The sequence below is a fragment of the Trifolium pratense genome, linkage group LG4, assembly GCF_020283565.1.
Source record: "Trifolium pratense cultivar HEN17-A07 linkage group LG4, ARS_RC_1.1, whole genome shotgun sequence".
Taxonomy (NCBI): domain Eukaryota; kingdom Viridiplantae; phylum Streptophyta; class Magnoliopsida; order Fabales; family Fabaceae; genus Trifolium; species Trifolium pratense.
Window position 1 is genome coordinate 41,950,779 of NC_060062.1, and position 20,986 is coordinate 41,971,764.

At 33.0% G+C, this 20,986-nt stretch overlaps 3 protein-coding genes across 5 annotated transcripts; 2 read left to right on the forward strand and 1 right to left on the reverse strand.

Annotated features, from left to right (window-relative positions):
* The first annotated feature begins 2,172 nt into the window (after positions 1–2,172).
* LOC123881911 (bifunctional purple acid phosphatase 26) lies at positions 2,173–8,013 on the forward strand. Of its 2 annotated transcripts, XR_006799634.1 has the most exons (11): positions 2,226–2,375; positions 2,485–2,687; positions 2,931–3,131; positions 3,324–3,435; positions 3,618–3,844; positions 3,995–4,133; positions 5,678–5,898; positions 6,056–6,177; positions 6,410–6,571; positions 7,329–7,436; positions 7,692–7,832. XR_006799634.1 is itself a non-coding variant. In XM_045930668.1 (10 exons), the coding sequence occupies exons 2-10, from the start codon at positions 2,511–2,513 to the stop codon at positions 7,762–7,764; spliced, it is 1,434 nt and encodes a 477-aa protein (XP_045786624.1). In that variant the 5' UTR covers positions 2,173–2,375; positions 2,485–2,510; the 3' UTR covers positions 7,765–8,013. The 2 variants fall into 2 exon arrangements, 1 of the variants encoding a protein (XP_045786624.1); XM_045930668.1 differs by lacking the exon at positions 7,329–7,436 and having other exon boundaries at positions 2,173–2,375; positions 7,692–8,013.
* A 178-nt stretch (positions 8,014–8,191) lies between these two features.
* LOC123881912 (bifunctional purple acid phosphatase 26-like) lies at positions 8,192–12,362 on the forward strand. 2 transcript variants are annotated; one of them, XM_045930669.1, is made up of 9 exons: positions 8,192–9,623; positions 9,929–10,129; positions 10,221–10,332; positions 10,513–10,739; positions 10,898–11,036; positions 11,178–11,398; positions 11,557–11,678; positions 11,827–11,988; positions 12,061–12,362. In XM_045930669.1, exons 1-8 carry the CDS (start codon positions 9,438–9,440, stop codon positions 11,846–11,848), a joined length of 1,230 nt encoding a protein of 409 aa, XP_045786625.1. In that variant the 5' UTR covers positions 8,192–9,437; the 3' UTR covers positions 11,849–11,988; positions 12,061–12,362. The 2 variants fall into 2 exon arrangements, with proteins under 2 accessions (XP_045786625.1, XP_045786626.1); XM_045930670.1 differs by lacking the exon at positions 11,557–11,678.
* Positions 12,363–13,082: 720 nt separating this feature from the next.
* Positions 13,083–20,505, reverse strand: LOC123881913 (synaptotagmin-5-like). The gene is made up of 12 exons (XM_045930672.1): positions 20,052–20,505; positions 19,902–19,952; positions 19,702–19,822; positions 18,980–19,101; positions 18,433–18,534; positions 18,183–18,257; positions 17,335–17,414; positions 16,371–16,521; positions 16,035–16,265; positions 14,418–14,714; positions 13,999–14,112; positions 13,083–13,413 (listed from the first exon to the last, which is right to left on the reverse strand). Exons 1-12 carry the CDS (start codon positions 20,259–20,261, stop codon positions 13,267–13,269), a joined length of 1,701 nt encoding a protein of 566 aa, XP_045786628.1. The 5' UTR covers positions 20,262–20,505; the 3' UTR covers positions 13,083–13,266.
* Positions 20,506–20,986: the final 481 nt, after the last annotated feature.

Here is a 20,986-nt window from a genome sequence, read left to right on the forward strand (position 1 = left end):
ATTGGATAAGTCATTTTAACAGCTCTATCTGAATGATCACATGATCAGATAATATATAATAGTCAAACAAACAGGTTTATTTACATTTTGTATTACATTTTTATTTGACACTGTTAAGTTGAATTTTAAAACTAAATAAATAAATAGATAATATATCATGTAGGTTGCATAATATATTGCCCTTTTCTTTTAATTGTTGCTTTATAAAAAATAGTTTAATTGTTGTGCATAGTAGTGTAAAGATTCTTTACACATGCATGATGTCTTGTCACATCATTTAATAAACAAGACATATCATGTGTTTTTAAATACTATACATAATGTATTGATATATTATTGAACGCATGTGTAAAATAATTTTACACTGACGGTGCATATAAATTAAATTCTTATAAAAAAACATTTATCCATATTTATTTATTGATAAAAAGAGTATATTTTGATAATGTAAAAAAAATTTACGCTGTTAACTAATAATAGAACTAATAATTGTTTTGTATTTCGCTAAGTTACTTCATTTTTTCTATATGACATGAAAGTTTAGAACATTCTTCAATTTTTTTCATATAACATGAAAGTTTAGATTATTCTAATTGTATAAAATTAAATTATATCGACAATACGTATCTATTAAACTCTTATTTATTTATTTATTGTTCTTGTTTTGTCAATAATTTTGACTATTTGTTGCATAGAGGAAAAAAATTGTAGAATGAGATGGTAATATTTTAACAATATTATAAGAAATAAATAAAAGATTCTACAGTAAAATAAGAGATTCTATTAAAATTAATAAAAACAATTTAATTTTATTCATCTGTGTAAATAAATTTAAAAGATTTAAAATTATGCATAGACAGTGTAAAGTGTGTTTGTACAGACATCTAATAATTTTTTTTTTTTTATTTTGTCATGTCATTATTTTGAATTAAAATATTTAAAAAATGAATTTAATTTATATGCACCGCCAGTGTAAAGTTATTTTACATATGTATCAAATAATATACTGACACATCATGTATGATATTTAAAAACACATGATGTGTCACGTTTATTAAATGATGTGGCAACACATCATTAAATGCATGTGTAAAGAATCTTTACACCGACAGTGCACAACAATTAAACTCTAATAATATGATATGTTAAAATGGTGAATTTTGATTGGTTGTTCGTGTAAATGGCCCAAAAGAAAAAATAATGTGGGAGCAATGAAAAAAATTGTTTTCCTTGTTAATGTTAACTACAAAAATAGATTGATGTTTTCTCTTCGGGGGGCCATGTATCTTTTATACCCCCAAATATTCCAATTTTGCCCTTGATAAAAATTTCGGTTCGCAGAAACCGAAGTTTTTTCTAGTTCAAATTCAGGAAAATTTCGGTTAACAGAAACCGAATTTTTTTTTTCAAGGGCAAAAAAAATTCGGTTCGTAGAAACCGAAGTTTTTATTGAAGGGCAAAAAAGTAAAATACAGAGGGTGAAAAAGAATCATGGGGTCTAAAGAGAAAATATCAAATAGATTTGTTTTTTTCTTTGTTTGTACGCGTATATGACCCAAAAGAACTAGTAGCAGTAGTCATTAATGTATGGGCCGTAGTCCATTCCCTGCCACAAGTGCAGAACAAAAGATATAATTTTTTAAATGTTATCTTATCTTATCAAGCATTTTTTTTTCTTGCTTCAAAAAAAAGTATTTTTTTTTTCAGACGAAATGACAATTATCATAAAAAAAACTCAAACATACAATTGCAATGTTTCAAATTTAAATTCAAATAAATTTTTTAATTTAATAATATCAATATTTATCGGTTGATTTTAATGTTTTGTCTGTCTTATCAAATTTAATTCATACAATAATAGTACCCCAAACAACTTTCAAAATGGAAAATGATAAATATTAATACACAAGACCTACTTGTGAAAATTTAATATCAACAATAGGATTTTAATTATTTAATGACCGGTATTTCAAGGCAACAAACATTTCATGCCAAGACAATGAACAACACCATCTAAAATCAAAAGTCTTAAGCAACTATTATTTTAGCGTGAGAGATTTAAGTAGTATATTAGAGATCATAAATCTAACAAAAAATAATTGAACATAATTATTGAATATCTAGATTAACCGAAGGACTATAGATAATTTTCCACAGCCCACAGCATTAATCGGCGATGTTAACTGACAGTAGAAGACAGATCAAGTAGGAGTATTTGGACCAATACGACAATGACACGTATCCGATCTCAAAACCATTACTATATTGCAATGCACTTCACTCACACACACACACACCAACCTCTTCTTCTCTTCTCTTCTCTTATAACCCACGCTTCTCTCCATCATTCCCTTCTTCAAATGCTTCAATTTATGGTAATCTCTCTCTCTCTCTCTCTCCGATTTATTACTGTTAATCATCATGTCAATTTGATTGGATCCAAAAATGAATTAGCATACTAATGATTATCATTGATACATACAGGTAGTTGAGAATCTGTGGAATTGATTATGGATTCAAAGATGCAGGGCTTGTTGTTTTTTTGTTCCTTTGTGTTCTTTAGCTCTATCAGAGATGGATATGCAGGATTCACTAGTTCTTTTGTTAGGTCTGAGTTTCCATCTGTTGATATCCCACTTGATAATCAAGTATTTGCAGTTCCAAAGGGTCATAATGCACCTCAACAAGTAAGTCTTACATAAACAATAATAACATACATACCATCAATCATTTAATTATCTATTTATTAAGAGTTTCACATCGGATATATATCAGATCACCTCAACATGAGTTTATATATAGTTTATAAGTAGAGCTTCTCGAAACAGCTTATGCCGTGTCCATAAGCTGTTTTCAACTTATTTTCACATGCTCTCCAGGATTGTATGTGAAAACAACAACATATAATTTATATGAAAACTCTGATGTAGGTGCATATCACACAAGGTGATTATGAGGGAAGAGCAGTAATCATCTCATGGGTGACCCCAGATGAACCAGGATCCAACCATGTACATTTTGGCACATCAGAGGATAAATATCAATCTAGTGCAGAAGGCACAGTTTCCAATTACACTTTCGGCGAATACAAATCTGGTTATATTCATCATTGTCTTGTTGAAGGCCTTGAGGTAATTGTTTCAAATTAGTAGAGTAGAATTATCATCACTGATATTATATTTGCAATGTCAAAAGTAAAATGAATTGAACAGTGGAGTATACCTAAGAGGATAGCATATGTTTTTCAGTGTGTGTGTGTAGTTCTCATTTTTCCATGTGTTGAATGTATTTATTCATTTCATTCAATTATTTCTGTATTTCAGCATAATACTAAATACTACTACAAAATTGGAAGTGGTGATTCTTCTCGAGAATTTTGGTTTGAAACACCTCCTAAAGTTGAAGCAGATGCCCCTTACAAATTTGGGATCATTGGTATGTTGTCTGTTTCTCCAGATATCTTCTTTTACTAGACCATAATCTTTTGCATCCTTAATTGCAGACTCTTTCTATTTCTACTTCATAAACTATCATCTATCAGGATGTTATTTTGCTTTGATTTCTCATAATTTTAATTTTTTGATTTTACAATATGAATAATTTTATCTACATTTCAGGTGATTTGGGACAAACATTTAATTCTCTTTCCACTCTTGAGCACTATATAGAGAGTAAAGCACAGACTGTTCTATTTGTTGGAGATCTGTCTTACGCTGATAGGTACATGTACACTGATGTTGGTGTACGGTGGGATACATGGGCCCGATTTGTTGAAAAGAGTACAGCATATCAGCCATGGATATGGTCTGCAGGAAATCATGAAATAGAGTACTTTCCCTACATGGTGAGTACCAAGTTTTTTTTTTTGTATTTATTTTCTGGACCAGTAAAGTTATAAACCACTACCACAGTTATTTTATGGAAAACTTCACACTCTTTGTATTATAGGTTACAAACACCGCTTTAATATTCTTAAATAAATTTGCTTGATCAGGGAGAAGTTGTTCCGTTCAATAACTATCTTCGACGCTATACTACTCCTTATTTGGCGTCCAATAGCAGCAGCCCTCTTTGGTATGCAATCAGGCGTGCATCTGCTCATATAATTGTACTATCCAGCTATTCGCCATACGGTAACTAATCTCCTCTCTATTCAATTATTCATCTTTCTTACATGCTGATTGACAATTATATTCTTTTACATGAATAAGGTTTTTAGTGTTCCATAGGCGTAAAAATGCTTGTTTGCTCTAACTTTAAAGTTTTAGTTGGTGAGTAAAATCTTGTTTCTCATACTTGACAAAACTATGCAAAAATTTACAGCACTAAGTAGCTCTATTTATTCTTCATGGCAAACATGTGCTATTAAATATTCAGGGCCGGCCCAAGCCCAAAGCCAACAAAAGTAGGGCTTTAGGCCCCAAAATTATTGGGCAATTTGGGTCTAGAAATTAGGCCCCATATTTTGTATATATATGTTACTCCGTCTCTAAATAATTGTCGCAATTTGACTTTGTGCACTATTCATGCAAGCTACTTTGACCATATTTTTTTACTAATGTATAAAGATAAATATTAGCATATGAGATCTTGTTAGATTTGTCTCGATGAGTACTATCAAAATATCAATTTTTCATAATTTTTAGTAATACACAACTAAAGATATTAATGATCAAAATTGTGCATCGGCAAGTGTGCAGTTGTAAAATATGACAATTATTTTGGGACGGAGGGAGTACGTTATAAAGCATTGTAAACAATTGTAGTGCAGCCGAGCGGCAATATTTTCCCAATTGCATCAACATATCATGCGTTCAATTCATACTCATGGCAATTTTTTACTACTTTATTATTATGAACTATTTTTGAAGGATTTGCTACTTTATCATTACCATTATAATATGCACCCAAATGTAATAAAATGTATCTCTCCTTAGCTTTTCTTCACCAGATTTATCAAAACATTTCATAAAAGGTAAATAGGTTGATTTGAAATACCGTAGTTTTTTCCTGATGTTTCAACTTTATCTTCAAAAAATGGCATGAGACACTAGAATTATTGGAGGGCATGCATTTTTTATTTGATTAATTTAATCTCCTCTTTAAAATAACAAAAGAGAGTGCAGAAGCTTGCAGTTCGTCAAAAATGGTGAAAATGTTTTTCGAACTATTTACCAGCTCTCTTTTATAAAATATAATCATTAATTTATTTTTTTATAAAATATTATTATTAATTTAAAAAAAGGCCTCATATAATAATTTGCTTTAGGCATCAGAATATGTTGGGCCGGCCCTGTAAATATTGACCATTAATTAAAAAAAAAAAAAACAGAAATGAAAAATAAGTTTCCTAAATACAAGAAAAAATGTCCTGTTCCTAGAAGGAAACAAAAGAAAATGAAAAAGTATGTTTACTTCTCTACCTTAGGGATCAAGTGCTAGATTGTAGCTAGTTTGTCGTTAAGAATGGTGGAAGCCTACATTCTTATGTTTGTAGGTCTTAAGAATATAGATATTGTTTAAGAGCTATTTCTGTTTTGATTGAAAAAGTCACTGTCAATAACGTATACTTGTCAACTGCCACCACCTTTTATTAAAGTATATCTAGTCTTCTTTTGAAAGTGTTGTTTCCTTTCTTTTTAACACTTATACAATATATTTTGATCTTTCACAACAGTAAAGTACACACCACAATATAAATGGCTCAGTGAAGAGTTGACGCGGGTTGATAGGGAGAAGACACCTTGGCTCATTGTTCTCATGCACGTGCCGCTCTACAACTCTAATGAAGCTCACTATATGGAAGGTGAAAGCATGCGAGTGGTTTTCGAGAGCTGGTTCATCAAGTACAAGGTTGACGTGATCTTTGCTGGCCATGTTCATGCTTATGAAAGATCGGTATGGTTTTCACTCCCTGCTCATGTTTTTAGTCCTTGCACAATACCATGAAGTTGCTTGCTATTTTGGTGTTACTAGCTTAGGCAAAATATGATTCTTTAGTCATGTGATGTCACAGTGGATTCTTATGTGTGCAATATTTCTGTCCTGCTTTCAGTATCGATTCTCCAATGTAGATTACAACATAACAGGTGGAAACCGGTACCCCGTAGCCGACAAATCAGCACCTGTGTACATAACTGTCGGAGATGGAGGAAATCAAGAAGGTCTTGCTTCTAGGTAAAGTAAACAAATCACTGTCATTCATGGCCATTTAATGTCCTTTTAAAAGGCTAATCTAAGTTCTAACAACAGATTTGTTACATTTGTTTTATTTTATTTATTTATTTTTATTATTTTGGATTTCTATTGAAAGCTTTGTACATAAGATTTGATCCTCTCGAAAGGTGTATATCCTTGGTCACTTATCAAACATGTTGCACATGTTTTAATTCTGTTATTGGTTGTGAAGGTTTATGGATCCTCAGCCAGAATACTCTGCATTTCGTGAAGCAAGCTATGGACACTCTACACTGGAGATTAAAAATAGAACCCATGCAGTCTACCACTGGAACCGCAATGATGAGGGCAAGAAAGTGACAACTGACTCATTTGTATTGCATAACCAGTATTGGTAGGTTCACTTACCTTTTTCTTGGCTTAGCCATCACAGATAGTAGCTGGGAAAAATCTGTCATTGTCTTGTTGTTGTGATGAATTACATGATTGAAAGTTGTCAGTGAGTTTAAAATTGTCACAGCCTACATTCTGGTATCAATTGACAGTGGGTTTTTATGACATTTTTCTCTTTACATATTGATGGCTTGAATTTGCCTCCTCTAATTCTAAAGTGTAAAGGGAGAAAATCAAGGGTTGCTATTTCAACAAACTTGTGATTTGTTTTGATATACTTGCATTATCCACATTTGATTTGTTAATCAATGGTCGACATTACTCACTTTACTCTCTAAAGTGACTTTCTTCACAACACACAAAACCCTCTTGGAGATTATAGAAGACTTAAACCTCAAAAATCCAAAACCTTGAGCTTGTGTAGCACATGGCAAATAACTGCTAGTAGGTCGTAGTAACTGCCGTGCAAGATACTTTGGTTGGCAAGGATCAAGATAGTCAACTAGTCATGTACTGCATAGTATGTACCGCTTTAGTATGTACTATAGTACTATATAACTTGTGCAAATATGTACTAACATCTTCTAGTCATACATGTGTTTCATGTTTCAATCTTAAGTGAATTACAATCTGTAGTCTTAGATTCTCAACCCTTTTTAAGTAGTCACTATGTGATGAGAGAGAAATAAAACTGGTGAAGGCATGGAAGTGGAACCTTGTTAACACTAGCCTGACAAATAATTGTTTGCCCTTTGCAGGAAACCCTTTTTGGCTGTCGATGATTTATTTACTGATATATAAATCAACACAAATAAGACATCTCAACCATCAATGAGGAAATCTGTTAGGTCCAGAATTTTGTACATGTGGGTTTCTAATAAAACCAATGGTTGATATTCTAACATATCCATGATTAATTATTTATGTGCATGTAATATCAATTGTTTTTTATTTTTTAATCCGCAATTGAGATTATTTAATGTATTGTCTAAAGTGAATAACTCACTTTAGAGGACTAAATCCATAATGCAATTTGTTTTTTGAAATTGTGTGTATTGTAAATTAGCAATTTTGTTCATTCAAAGGATATTTTTCAACATGGTTGAATTCTGGCTATGCAGGGGAAACAATAGGAGAAGAAGAAAACTGAAGCATTTTATATTGTCAGTTATTGATGAAGTTGTCAGCATTTAATAGGAATTTGAACCAATCTCGTATTTGATGTTGTTCAAGAATAAAAATGTGCCTCCTGATCGAAATATGCTGCTCAATAGTCTCCGAGTGAGTGAAATGATGGTTGTCAGAAATGGTTCTATGTACTTGGCTTGTAGTATCTATGTTTCCTTCGGTGCTAGTAATGAATGTTGAACATATACGGTTGTAGTCGGAGCAAAATGTTTCAGACCAAGGTATTCATTATTATTAAGGATAATTGGTGGTCAAGTTAACTCTTCAAAGCATTCAGAGATCAATTTCAAATTATTTTTTTTGTATTGAAATACTTATAATCTTCAAAACATTGTCCATAATAAAAATCTTTTCCAATTCAAATTTATTTAACCATAGGAATGAAAACCACCTTCATGACACCGGAGACCACATTTTAAATCCCCCCCCCCCCCCCCGCCTCTGCAAGGAACAAACCAAGATGTATTAAGAAAACAACCATGTCTCGAACAAATTTGTGCGCCAAAGCATACAAGACATGCACCAATTTTATTGCAACAAGATTAGAGAGTTCAATTTTGTAACTCAACGGAGCTCCATGTAAAGCTAAAGAAACACAATCCACTAGAGTTCTTGAAACCTCAGACAGTGGTACGAATTAAGTTCATTAGTGTCCCAAAACCACTATGTCCCTTTAATAGAAACTAGATCGAAAGCATTTAATCTCTTGGCTAAATTGAAGATCTTCTGGTTGTAGCACTCTTTTGTTGTGCTCTCCTGAGCCACTGTTGTATTTGCAATTCATTCATGAGCATGGTTTTTTTCGTTTCATAAAAATCTGCCATGAATTTATTTATATCTTCTCTATCTTCAATCATAGACACCCCCAAAGAAGAACATTAACAAATAAGAAGCTCCAAAGAAGAGTATTTCGTCGGAGCAAGAGCTTCAGACAGAGATATTTAAACAAAGTCAAATGTTAGCAAAATATATGCAAAAATGATCCAAAAAAGTAAATGAATTTAGTCCAAAATTTAGATAATAAAAACGTGACTTTTTACACTTATATTTTGTTACGGAATAAGTATGTATGAGTATGACAAACAAACTTCCCTTACAAAATAGTACTACTGGATGGTATAAAAAATGTGACAGAGATCTGCTTTTTCCCCGGATGTATGTCAATTTAGGCTGAACTGACTAAACAATAATCTTGGTGTTTGTTCATCTTCTCTCTTTATCATTGTCTTTGGATTAATTGTGTGAAATGTGAATTTGTCTTGCACAAAGGTTAAATATTTGTTCTTGTTGAATTTATTGTTGGTTGGACTGTTTAGTTTGATCATCAATGTTATTTGTTCCTCTTTGTCTTGTTAGATTCACACGTGGTTTGAATTCACAACACTATTGATTGATACATGATATGAGTTTAAGAGCATACCTCTGACCTAATTGGTGCTTGCTCATTCTTAAGTAACACCATAGAATCTGTGGGGCTGAAAGGAATTGAGCAAGTACTGTAAGAGAAAGTACTTTGGACCAATAAGATAGAGATACATGTCCGATCCAAGTTTACGTGAACCATACGATAATGATAACCATGTGCACGTACCGTATTCATATCAACCTCTTCTTCTCTTAGAATAATAGATGCTTCCATCAATCATTACTTTCATTTCCTTCTGCAAGTGCTTCAATTCATGGATACAAGGATGCAGGCCTTTTTGCTTCATCTTGTTCTTGCTTCCTTTGTTTTCTTGAGCTCTATCAGAGATGGATATGCAGGGATCACAAGTTCTTATGTTAGATCAGAGTTTCCATCTGTTGATATCCCACTTAATCATGAAGCATTTGCAGTTCCAAAGGGTTATAATGCCCCTCAACAAGTAAGTCTTACAAAAAATAACATAACATGGATCATTTTATTTTCTATTCCTATTTCTTTATGTGATATTTGGGGTCTATTTTAATTGACTTATTTGAGCTTACATAAATATTTGTAAGACAGTTTGTGAGAGCTCATGGAAACGGTTTATGCGGTGTCCATAAGTTTTGTCAACTTATTTACACAAGCTCTCTAGGATTGCTTGTGAAAACGTATCATTTATATGAAAACAATTCTATTCTATTTTATTTTTCGTTATAAAACAGCTTATACATAAGCACTTATATTTTATTTTTTCCACTGTAGGTGCATATCACACAAGGTGATTATGATGGAAAAGCAGTAATCATCTCATGGGTGACCCCAGACGAAGCAGGGTCCAGCCATGTACAATTTGGCACATCAGAGAATAACTTTCAAGCTAGTGCAGAAGGCACAGTTTCAAATTACACTCTCGGCAAATACAAGTCTGGTTACATTCATCATTGTCTTGTTGATGGCCTTGAGGTAATTGTTTCAATGTAGAAGAGTAGAATTATCATCACTGATATAGTTCTCATTTTTCCGTGTGTTGAACGTATATATTCACTTGATTCAGCATAATACTAAATACTACTACAGAATTGGAACCGGCGATTCTTCTCGAGAATTTTGGTTTAAAACACCTCCCAAAATTGAACTAGATGCCCCTTACAAATTCGGGATCATTGGTAAATTATCTGTTTTCCCACATATGTTCTTCTACTAGAAAATAATCTTTTCATCTTGATTGAAGACTCTTTCTATTTCTACTTCAAAAACTATTTTCTATCAGGATTTAATTTTTCTTTGATTTCTCATAATTTTAATTTTGTGGTACTCCAAAATGAATAATTGTATCCACATTTCAGGTGATCTGGGACAAACATTTAATTCTTTGTCCACCCTTGAGCACTATATAGAGAGTGAAGCACATACTGTTCTATATGTTGGAGATCTTTCTTATGCTGATAATTACGAGTACACTGATGTTGGTTTACGGTGGGATACATGGGGCCGTTTTGTTGAAAGGAGTACAGCATATCAGCCATGGATATGGTCTGCAGGAAATCACGAAATCGAGCACTTCCCCTACATGGTAGAGTACCAAAATTTTACTTCTTTTTAGTTACTTTCTAGGCCAGTAAATTACTAAACCGCTACCACGGTTTCAGTTTTCCCATTTGTCGCATTGGAAAATATGAGAGACATGTACATGTTGAAAACTTCAATTCTGAAATAAATCTGCTTGATCAGGGAGAAGTTGTTCCTTTCATGTCCTATCTTCAACGACATACTACTCCTTATTTGGCGTCCAAGAGCAGCAGCCCCCTATGGTATGCAATCAGGCGTGCATCTGCTCATATAATTGTACTATCCAGCTATTCGCCATTTGGTAACTAATTTCCTCTATATAATTATAAATCTTTCTTACATTAAACTTTAACACCTTTTATTATAGTATATCTAATCTTCTTTTGAAAGTGTTGTTTCCTTTCTTTTTAACACTTCTACATATATTGATCTTCCGTGACAGCAAAGTACACACCACAATTTGAATGGCTTGGTGAAGAGCTGAAGCGGGTCGATAGAAAGAAGACACCTTGGCTCATTGTTCTCATGCATGTGCCGCTTTACAACAGTAACGAAGCTAACTATATGGAAGGTGAAAGCATGCGAGTGGTTTTCGAGAGCTGGTTCATCATGTACAAGGTTGACGTGATCTTTGCTGGCCATGTCCACGCTTACGAAAGATCGGTGTGTTTTCACTCCGTGCTCATGTTTTTAGCCCTTGCAAAATACATGAAGTTGTGTTATTTTGGTGCTACTAACTTAGGCAGTATGGTTCTTTAGTCGTGCGATATCACAGTCTATTCTTATGTGTCTAGTCACTAGTGTTTCTGTCCTCCTTTCAGTATCGATTCTCTAACATAGATTACAACATAACAAGCGGTAACCGGTATCCTGTACCTGACAAATCATCCCCTGTGTACATAACAGTCGGAGATGGAGGAAATCAAGAAGGTCTTTGTTCTAGGTAAATTAAAAAGCTAGTCTAACAACAGATTAATATTGAAAGCTATGCACATAAAATTTGATCGTCTTGAGAGTTTTATGTCCTTGGTCACCATTTATTAAACATGATGCACATGTTTTAATTCTGTTATTGGTCGTGATTCGTGAAGGTTCATGTATCCTCAGCCATAATACTCCGCATTTCGTGAAGCCAGCTACGGACACTCCACATTGGAGATAATCAATAGAACCCATGCTGTCTACCACTGGAACCGCAATGATGACGGAAAAAAAGTTCCAGCTGACTCGTTCGTATTGCATAACCAGTATTGGTAGGGTCACTTACCATTTTCTTGGCTTAGCTAGCACGTATAGTAGCACAAATAATTGTTTGCATTTTGCAGGAAACCCTTTTTGGCAGATATGTAAATCAACACACCTAAGACATCTCAACCATCAATGAGGAAATCTGTTAGGTCCAGAACTTGTACATGTGGGTTCCTAACAAAATCAATGGTCGAAGCAATCTCATATTTGACGTTATGCGAAGAATAAAAATGTGCCTCCTGATTAATATATGCTGCTCAATAGTCTTCGAGTAAGTGAAATGCAGGTTATCAGAAATGTTTCTATGTACTGGGCTTGTTATCTATGTTTGTATATTCTTTGGTTTTAGTAATAAATATATTGAACATGTATGCTTGTAGCAGAAGCAAAATACAATTGGATATGACATAGCTACAAAAGTCATATATAAAAGTGTTAGATCAAAAATTCTAATTACATTTTTAAGAACTATTGATCTTGGCACATGAAGAGAAGTAGCTCACTTCCTTATTCTTGCAAGCATCGCAAGGAACAAAAAAGAAGACTAAAAAGTTGTTTCATTGTATCTAAAAACACCATTAACATGGATTGAAAAATGAAAACTGAGCATATGGTGATCAATAGAAAACTATTTTTTACTCAAAATTAAAAAATGAAAATAATTTCCTGTAAGTAAGCAGGCATTAAAATTGTAAGCATTTTTTTAACATGAATCATGTGATAGGTATGGCCTTGTAAATGTGAGCATTTTTATGTACCATTGAATATGACTTTATTTTATATTCGAATAATTTTTGCATATTATGCCTTCTCTCAAGTGACAACGATGTTAAAAGCTAGTCTTCGAGTAAATAAACCCACTTGTTTTTCATATAAATGTTTATTAACTTCTCTTTTTGATTCAATAATGTTCATTAAACATGAAAACAGGCCTAAACAATTTAGGTAATTTATTTTTTACTTTGAAACGCATAGTGAAACTAGTCAGTTTTAATAGTTTTAAGCATAATTACCTTTTAATAATTATCTTTTATAATCAATTATTCTAATTGTTGAGTATGCTAAAAAATCACATAGGTTAAATAGTGATAAAGAAAACTTAAGAAAATTAAATTTAATATAGAAAATTGAATGTCTTTACCAACAAGTTTAATAATACAAAAATTTACATTGCTCGCTGTAAGTGTATCAAGATACAAGATGCACAAGTAGGTGACAATATGGTCTCGGATATCCACAAACTACAATCCTCTATAAAGTGACAAGAAGGTCGAAAGGGAAATTTAAGAATCACGGTAAATTGATTGTGCATTCCACTTGAGATGCAAATTCAAATAGCCTGATTTTGCACCATCTAGCTCAAAACGTTCTTTGTATTCCCCTTCCAGTATCACCCTGGTAAGTGTCAATATCACTCTGCCCATGTAGTCCTGCGCGAATTACAGAGAGAACTTACAAGTTGGTTTATTTGAATACATTAGGGGTATTTGAATATATAATTTAATTAAGCACTTACTCAAGAAGTGCTTATCATACAAGAGCTTATCTATAATCTATTTCTATCATCAAAGAGAGAATGAGCGTAAAATCTAGATAAGCTGAAAACTATATATGACAATATACAATCTAGAAGAGTTTATGAAAATAAGTTGAAGACTAGTTATGGACATATAAGTTATTTTTATAAGCTCTTTCAAACACTTATGTGCTTATGTCATTAGATAAGTCCAAATAAAGCTCTTCCAAATGTCCCCTATATTTGTATTCAAAGTTCAGCTTTGCCAATTGACTAAAAGTCATCAAGACGATTATAATAAAAGAGTGAAGACCCAAGAAAATCCTTGGAAAAAACACAGACCTATTTGTTTCTAAATATGGAACCTACCAAATTGATACTTTTCATTTTTCAAGGACCAAAATAGATCTCCTGTGTTTTTTCCTTCAAAGACTATGGCCTTTACACTAATAAAAGGGCAATCTTTGTAACTAATTCAACATGGTGCAAAATTTATTACCTTTCCAAAGGTGTCGTGGTCATAAACTTCAACAAGTAGCATATCATGTAATCCGTCCTCTACAACAAAGTCAAATGTTTGATTCCAAACAGGATTCAAGCTGTTGTTCACAACCTGAGAAATTAACAAACTTTCACAGTCAAGTTAATATGTTAATAAATAATGCCACAAAATTGGAAAGCAGTGTCCAATATAGGAAAAAGATCTTAACAAATAATTAAGTTATTCAACTATAATAGTTTATTGTCATATTGACTAGTAATTTAGTAGTATGACATATTAAGCTCCTAACTTCAAGAGAGATACTGTGCCTATGTCAAACATGGGGCTTAACACCACAACAGGCTAACAACTTAGACATTTTCAAAATGGCTATAAAGTAGATGCTACTTTTTATTCTTGGTTCAACAAAATCTTACCCTTGTTTTGTTTTTTGTTTCTGCTTTCTTCAATGAAAGAACAACAAAAGGATCAGATTTCCCCATGAAATCCACGGCAGGCAAGTCTTCGGCTGATATCACAGTAACAGAAAGGACTCCTCTAATAATAACCTCCTTTCTCTTCTGTGCAGCATCACTTTCACTTCCATTAGACTCCAATCCATTCGCTGAACTTTTAAGAACCTTTTCCAAGGATGTCATCGAGTAGTTGCGAGAAAATGGGTTGGTAAAGTTATTCTCCATGCCAAAAGGACAATACAAAAGCTCCAAATGTACCTAAACAGAAAGAACAATAGTTATACCATGTCTGACCTTGCTTAACTATTAGGTGAAAATGTTTTTCATGATTTCAGAAGCTCTTGGTAAGATTTTGATTATATTATTTCGAGCACAAAATAAGTTAATCAACACACATTTAACAGAGAAACAAATATATTTATTATGTCAGATACAAAGTAATGTTGACAACTGTTTCCAAACTAAGAAATGGATACAAATCCAAACTCGCTGGTAATTTAGAAGAAAGAAATATGAAGCCCCTAACTTCAAGAGAGATGCTGTGCCAATGTCAAACATGGAGCTGAACACCACAACAGTCTAACAACTTAGAAGTTCAAAAATATTTCAATTTTTTATTAACCTTGTAATACTAAACCAGGTAAAAATAGCCACTTCTTAGATACTTTCTTTTGACTATTCTTCACAAGTAGTTAAGTTTTTGTGCTTAGGCTCTTAATATATGTGTAATTATATTATTTTGGTGAGACCACAAGTCCTCTGCATTCTTTTTATTCTAAATTTTTATGCTAAAGATAAAGTTTGCACATATGACCACACACACCACAACAAATTATAATGACTGCACTGGTTGATAACTTGGTAGTGATTTTATTACTTTTGTTAGTATATGTTTTTGACCTTGATGACTTTGTATGGCTGAACGGCTGAAATTACTGGCTAAATTCATGCTTGAGTTAGGACCTGCTCTTTTACTCTTACTTTTATTTCATCTTAAAATTATTCTTATCAAGTGCAATAGTGCAATTAATTTTTTTATCTCAAAAAAAATGTAAATTCTCAAAAGTGTCCTTTATTGGAACTTGTTCTGTGAGAATAAGAGTCATTGAAAAATAAAATAAATACTACTCAATTTAGAAGTATTTTAGGAATGACATCATTAAATAGAGTGAAAGTAGTCAAATTTGTTTATATTTAAACTACCGCATATGGGTACTTCTCTTTATATTTGAGCCAGAGTGAGTATATTTCTAACAAATGCTTAATAATATGTATATCATAAAAGTAAAAGAAAAGAATTTTAGATTTCCCAACAATTAGTTGATATTCAAGTGTTCCAAAATAAAGCGGACTCCATAGTTTCAAAAGGCAGTGGAAATAGAAGATGTATTAGAGTATGAGGTTCAGATTTATCCAGCCTTAGGCATTCTGCTAAATTGATTGCATTCACTAACCCATTATAGTGGGGATTGTAAAGGTAAACACTAAAGTCGCAGAGAACCTACCAAAACTAGGAACCTTCCAGACCATCTATAGCTTTAATCTAGAAAGCCATACATGAAAGATAGGGTTTCTTACCTGCCCTCTGTTCTTGTTATCTCTTTGGATCTCCAAATCCTTAACCAGCTTCAACCACACATCTTTTATTTTACCAGGTTGGAGTTCGTTAAGCTTTATGTCAGTACATCCAATTAATTCCGACGACTGTAAACCCTCATTATCATACACTTTAACAAATAAGTGCTGAGTGGACGCATCTTCAACTATAAATTCGAAGTGTTCATTCCATATTGGATTCAAATCATTGTTCTGGAGGGGAAAAAAAATTAGTGTTATTTCTTCTAGGAACGAGAACCAAAAAATGCTTGAGAAAGAGAGAGTGAAAGACAGAGACAGCAAGGAAAAAACACTAACAATTGTCTTGCTTTTTTTCGTTCTGTTGCGTAAAGGTCGTATGTACAATACAGCGTATGGGTCTGATTTTCCAATGATATCCTTGTTTGTTAAATCCTTTGCTTGCACAAGCTTGACTTCTAATATCCCCACAGGCTTCAACTCCAGATCACTGAATAAGAAAATACAGCAAGGTTCAATATGACAAATCTGTGATTTAATCAGTCAAGATCATAGTGAAAGTAATCTAGTGATAGATAAGTTGTTGGAATATCTCAAAAACATCTCATAAAATCATGTATTTCATAATCATCAAATTTTAATCAGAATAGGAGTCTAGTACTAATATAAATAAGGGTGTGTGTTTTTTATTTTGTATGACATCCTTCATACCAATACCAATAAAGTATCAGTCCTTATCCTTGTTCTCTATACTACTTCACCCTCTAATTTCAACATAAGTCAACCAAATAAGATACCCTATGATTGATACAGCCATAGACCTGCAGATCAGACATAAACAACATGGAGAAGCATATTTCAAAAGGTCACCCTCAGTCTAGCATCTTTCCATGGTTTTAGTAAGATAATTTGGTATTAGCTATAACTTCTATCGTGGAACTACTAACTAGTTCCAGAATCTCATTTATAATTCAATATGGTCACCAGATTGCATGCATATTTTGAGGAAACAATCAATTGGGTTGGGGGTATTACATATTCCAGATAAAGCATTGAAAAAGAACAAGTATACTCTTGAAATTGAGCTAAAACAATATGTACCATCTTCTGATGATTACAATTCATCTAAAAACGGTAAAGAATTTTAATAGAACCTAAGAAAAGATAATCTACTAAATGCAGTAAAAGCTTCAAAGACTACCGTAAAACCAATAACTTGAAGGCCAGCAATGACTAAAATAAGCACCAACGATGGTAAAATTGAAGTGTGCTTGAGTGATCCTTTGCTAATTTAATTTTTTACCTGTAGTCTCCAGGCAAGATGGGTACAACCTTTCTCACAGGCCAAGTAATAGAATCTTCAACGGCATCTCGGATTGCCCCCTATTATTTAAAGACCAAATTATTAACAAACATCAGGATCAGACACCAATTAGTTGATCTAATAGGAGATAAAAAGAAAGAAAGGAAACACACAAGATAATGGAAAGAATAATAGCACAGCTGACTATTCTGTTCATGAAATAGCACAATTGTGGGTACATCAAAATATAAATTCTATAAGTGAAAAACATTACACCACAGGATATAGACACACTAAGATACTCTAAGTATCCGAGGTAAATACAAATAATACATACTACCCACACGTGCACACATATAAGTCAACTACACTAGATACATGTATAATGTATGCTAAAATTTAGAAAGAGAGAGTGGAATGTCAGGAAAAGAGATGGCAAGGGAGTGAGATGTAATATAAAATATAGTTGTTCTATATTTCAAAATCACATTTACAATTTTAATTCTTTCATCGGTTTATTTAACAAAAAAACTAATAAATAAGGAACTTTGGAATGTTTTTTTATAGCAAGTGAAGATCAAAGTCCACCTTCGGTTCTCTTCACTAATAGTAAAGATACTTGCTGTGAAAAATAAACCTCAATTCTACAAAATCACATTTGCTTTTCTATTACCAAATTTAAGTTAGAAGTTTCTGCATTAATATTGGAATTTGGAAGGGCTATCAAACAGCAAAATGTGCTCTATCATGATTAATATGACATATTCATCATGGGAGATGTTAAGGTAAGCAAAAGAATCATGAAAAGCTGCAAAAGGATATCATTAACAATTAGTTGTAATCCAAACCTCAATTGCATCGTATAATCCAGGGATTGCTGATATGTCACCACCCACGACTTTTAGTGTAAAATCCAGCTTTTTCTGTAAGTTAAATTTGCTGAAATGATTAAATATATTACACATGTTTGTGCATCAGCTTCACAAGAGCGTGTTGGGCTCCATTGTACCACAAAAAATATGATCAAATTCATTGAAATCCTAATCTTGGTACACCTAAATAAACGAGAAATGAATGGCTTTAGAAGATATACCATACCTTCTGCCTTAGTGAATAGCTAACAGCTCCAAAGCCAGGAAATTCGTTAACCAGTGGCTTAAAAATCAACCTGAAGACGCCTGTAAATCCTATATTTTTAACCTAAAGAATGGAGAATGTAAGAACACAAAACCAACTATAATTTTTAGGAATAACCCTTGCCAACTTAATATGCAGTACTTGTGGTCAAATGACTAACATAAAAAATCAGAAAGGTTGTTGTAAGAAACATCCTTAAAATTCTCTATGCATGTTAACAATCGCGACAAAGGAAGGAAACCTTTCCTTCAATCAGTTAAAGTCGCCCTATCCTCATATCAATGGAGTACTCTTAATATAAAACCCAATAACTCTAAGGTTGCATTCAATTTGATGGATTATAACTTTGATTAAATGCTTTGTAAGAATTAGAGCCTTAAAATAGTCTATTTGAGTGAAAATAAAAAACATTATTGAAAAAAATAGAACATTTGAAGTCATCTAACCAGCTACTAGAAAAAAGTAGAAACCAGACGTGCAGTGGCAGCAACTAATCCAAGAAAACTACCTGCACGGGCAGTGCAACACCAACCAGAGTTTTAATATCAAGTATAATACTTGGGTTTCCATCCCACTGCATTTCTAATTCCATTGTAACACCATCTCCTCCATCTTCTATTATAGTCACCCCTAAAGAAGAACATCAACAAATTAGAAATGCAAAGAAGTGCATCATGTTGCTTACACAATAGTTTAACCTCAACAAATATGACAAACAATTCTCCCTTATTCATAGCCAAAAGCTAGGAATCAACATATAATTATCATCCTATTATCAAGCTTCAATTCATTATACATGATGAGTGGGTGGGATGGGTAGCTCAACTGGTTAAGCTAGTTGAGCTAAGGGTTAAGGAGTTGGAGGTCAGGGTTCAAGTCCTGGCAAGGAGAAAAATTAACATAACATTGTAATATAATAATAACCAACAATTTGCCATTCAAAAAAAAAAAAAATTATACATGATGAGTTTAAGAGCACGCCTCACAAGGAAACTAGTTACCCCCCATTTGGTAAATTATGTTAAAAGATACTATAAAAGTTTGAAACAATTAATATTCATTATCATCTATGTAGCATCAACAATTCAGATTGAAGGCGTGTCCACTGACCAACATTGACTCAACGCTGACACATATAGTTACATTCAAGATAGTATTACTATTTGATTTAGAGACAACATCCACATTTATTTAAAACCAACCTAAAAAAAAAAAGTGAAATGAACAAACCTGTAAATTGTGGTGCAACAGTACCAAGAGTAAACTTAGAAAATTTGAGAGAAGATAAAACCATAGGTTTATATTCTTCAAGGATCGGTTCCACCGATGTCTTAATAAGCTCAGAAGCAGCCTAACAAAACCAAAACTAATTAAATAACAATAAGGACGAATCATTCGAGAGAATCCGAATTTGAGAAATAATTTAATACCTCATTAACATAGGGCCAGATCTTGGTAAGATGTGAGTTAAGCCAAGTTAACTGAAAAAAATTGAAGAGAATAGGAGTGAGTTAGTTGAAATGAAAAAAGAGGATTAGTATTAATCTTAATTAATTAGAAAAGAGGATTAGAGGACTAAACTTTTGTCTGGAAGAGAAAACAACCCAGGAAGGGTAGAATTGAGAAGGCAAGAGTTTTCTAGAATCTTCGACGGACATTTTAGCAAAAGCGGCGATGGTGGTTGCGAGGTGAGATCGTCGGGCGGAGCGGGAATTCTCGGAGCGGACGAAGGCGACAATGATGGCAAGGCCGACTATGATTCCGGCCACCACTCCAAAAATGAAACCCATTCTTCTTCTTCTCCGGAGAAATCGAAACTGAAACTGTGATGTGATTTGAGTGAGTGAGTCTGAAAGTGAAGTAAAAGAGTAAATAGTAATAGTGGTAGTTACATTTAGAAGGAGAGTGAAGTGGTGATTAGTGATGATTAATGGTGATTATGGAAGTTGAATCAGTTGAAATGGTTGTTGGATTAGGGTAAAGAGAGTTGGAAGCAACAAGTCACGGTTTGTTCCACCTTTGGTAAAAAATAGTCCTATATTGCTTCTTACATAGGAATAGGATTTTGGACCTTTTCAACGTTTTCATCTTCTTTTATTTTTGGGCGAAAAAGAACTTCATTTTTTTTTCCCTTCGTCAATTCGGTCTACTGACCATCTAATTTAATTTGGTGATTAGTTCAATGTCAAGTGACTCTAACTATTTTCCAATTGCACTTACAAAGATCAAACTATGATATTCCCTAGCTATCGAGTACATTTACAATCACCACTAAACTAATTATCAAAATATTGTACTACTATAATACAATTTGCCATCTCTTTTATTCTATCCAAGGTTGGTTAGATTTATTCATAACTTTTTTTACTATGGTGGTGTATTTAAAAAGAGTTTAATTGATATGCACTGACGGTGTAAAATAATTTTACATCGTCAATAAATATCAACCATGTTTTCCGAATGTGTAATAAAGCGGGATAAAGTGGCGGAAAATATGGTTGATATTGATTGACGG

Coding starts and splice junctions, on each gene's coding strand:
- LOC123881911 (XM_045930668.1), top strand. CDS start 2,511: ATGGATTCAAAGATGCAGGGCTTGTTGTTTTTTTGTTCCTTTGTGTTC. Junction 3,436..3,617: donor TTACAAATTTGGGATCATTG/GTATGTTGTCTG, acceptor TCTACATTTCAG/GTGATTTGGGACAAACATTT. Junction 4,134..5,677: donor ATCCAGCTATTCGCCATACG/GTAACTAATCTC, acceptor CTTTCACAACAG/TAAAGTACACACCACAATAT.
- LOC123881913 (XM_045930672.1), bottom strand. CDS start 20,261: ATGGGTTTCATTTTTGGAGTGGTGGCCGGAATCATAGTCGGCCTTGCC. Junction 18,535..18,979: donor GTGTTGCACTGCCCGTGCAG/GTAGTTTTCTTG, acceptor TCCATTCTTTAG/GTTAAAAATATAGGATTTAC. Junction 18,258..18,432: donor GCTATTCACTAAGGCAGAAG/GTATGGTATATC, acceptor TTTAACTTACAG/AAAAAGCTGGATTTTACACT.
- LOC123881912 (XM_045930669.1), top strand. CDS start 9,438: ATGGATACAAGGATGCAGGCCTTTTTGCTTCATCTTGTTCTTGCTTCC. Junction 11,037..11,177: donor ATCCAGCTATTCGCCATTTG/GTAACTAATTTC, acceptor CTTCCGTGACAG/CAAAGTACACACCACAATTT. Junction 11,399..11,556: donor TCCACGCTTACGAAAGATCG/GTGTGTTTTCAC, acceptor TCCTCCTTTCAG/TATCGATTCTCTAACATAGA.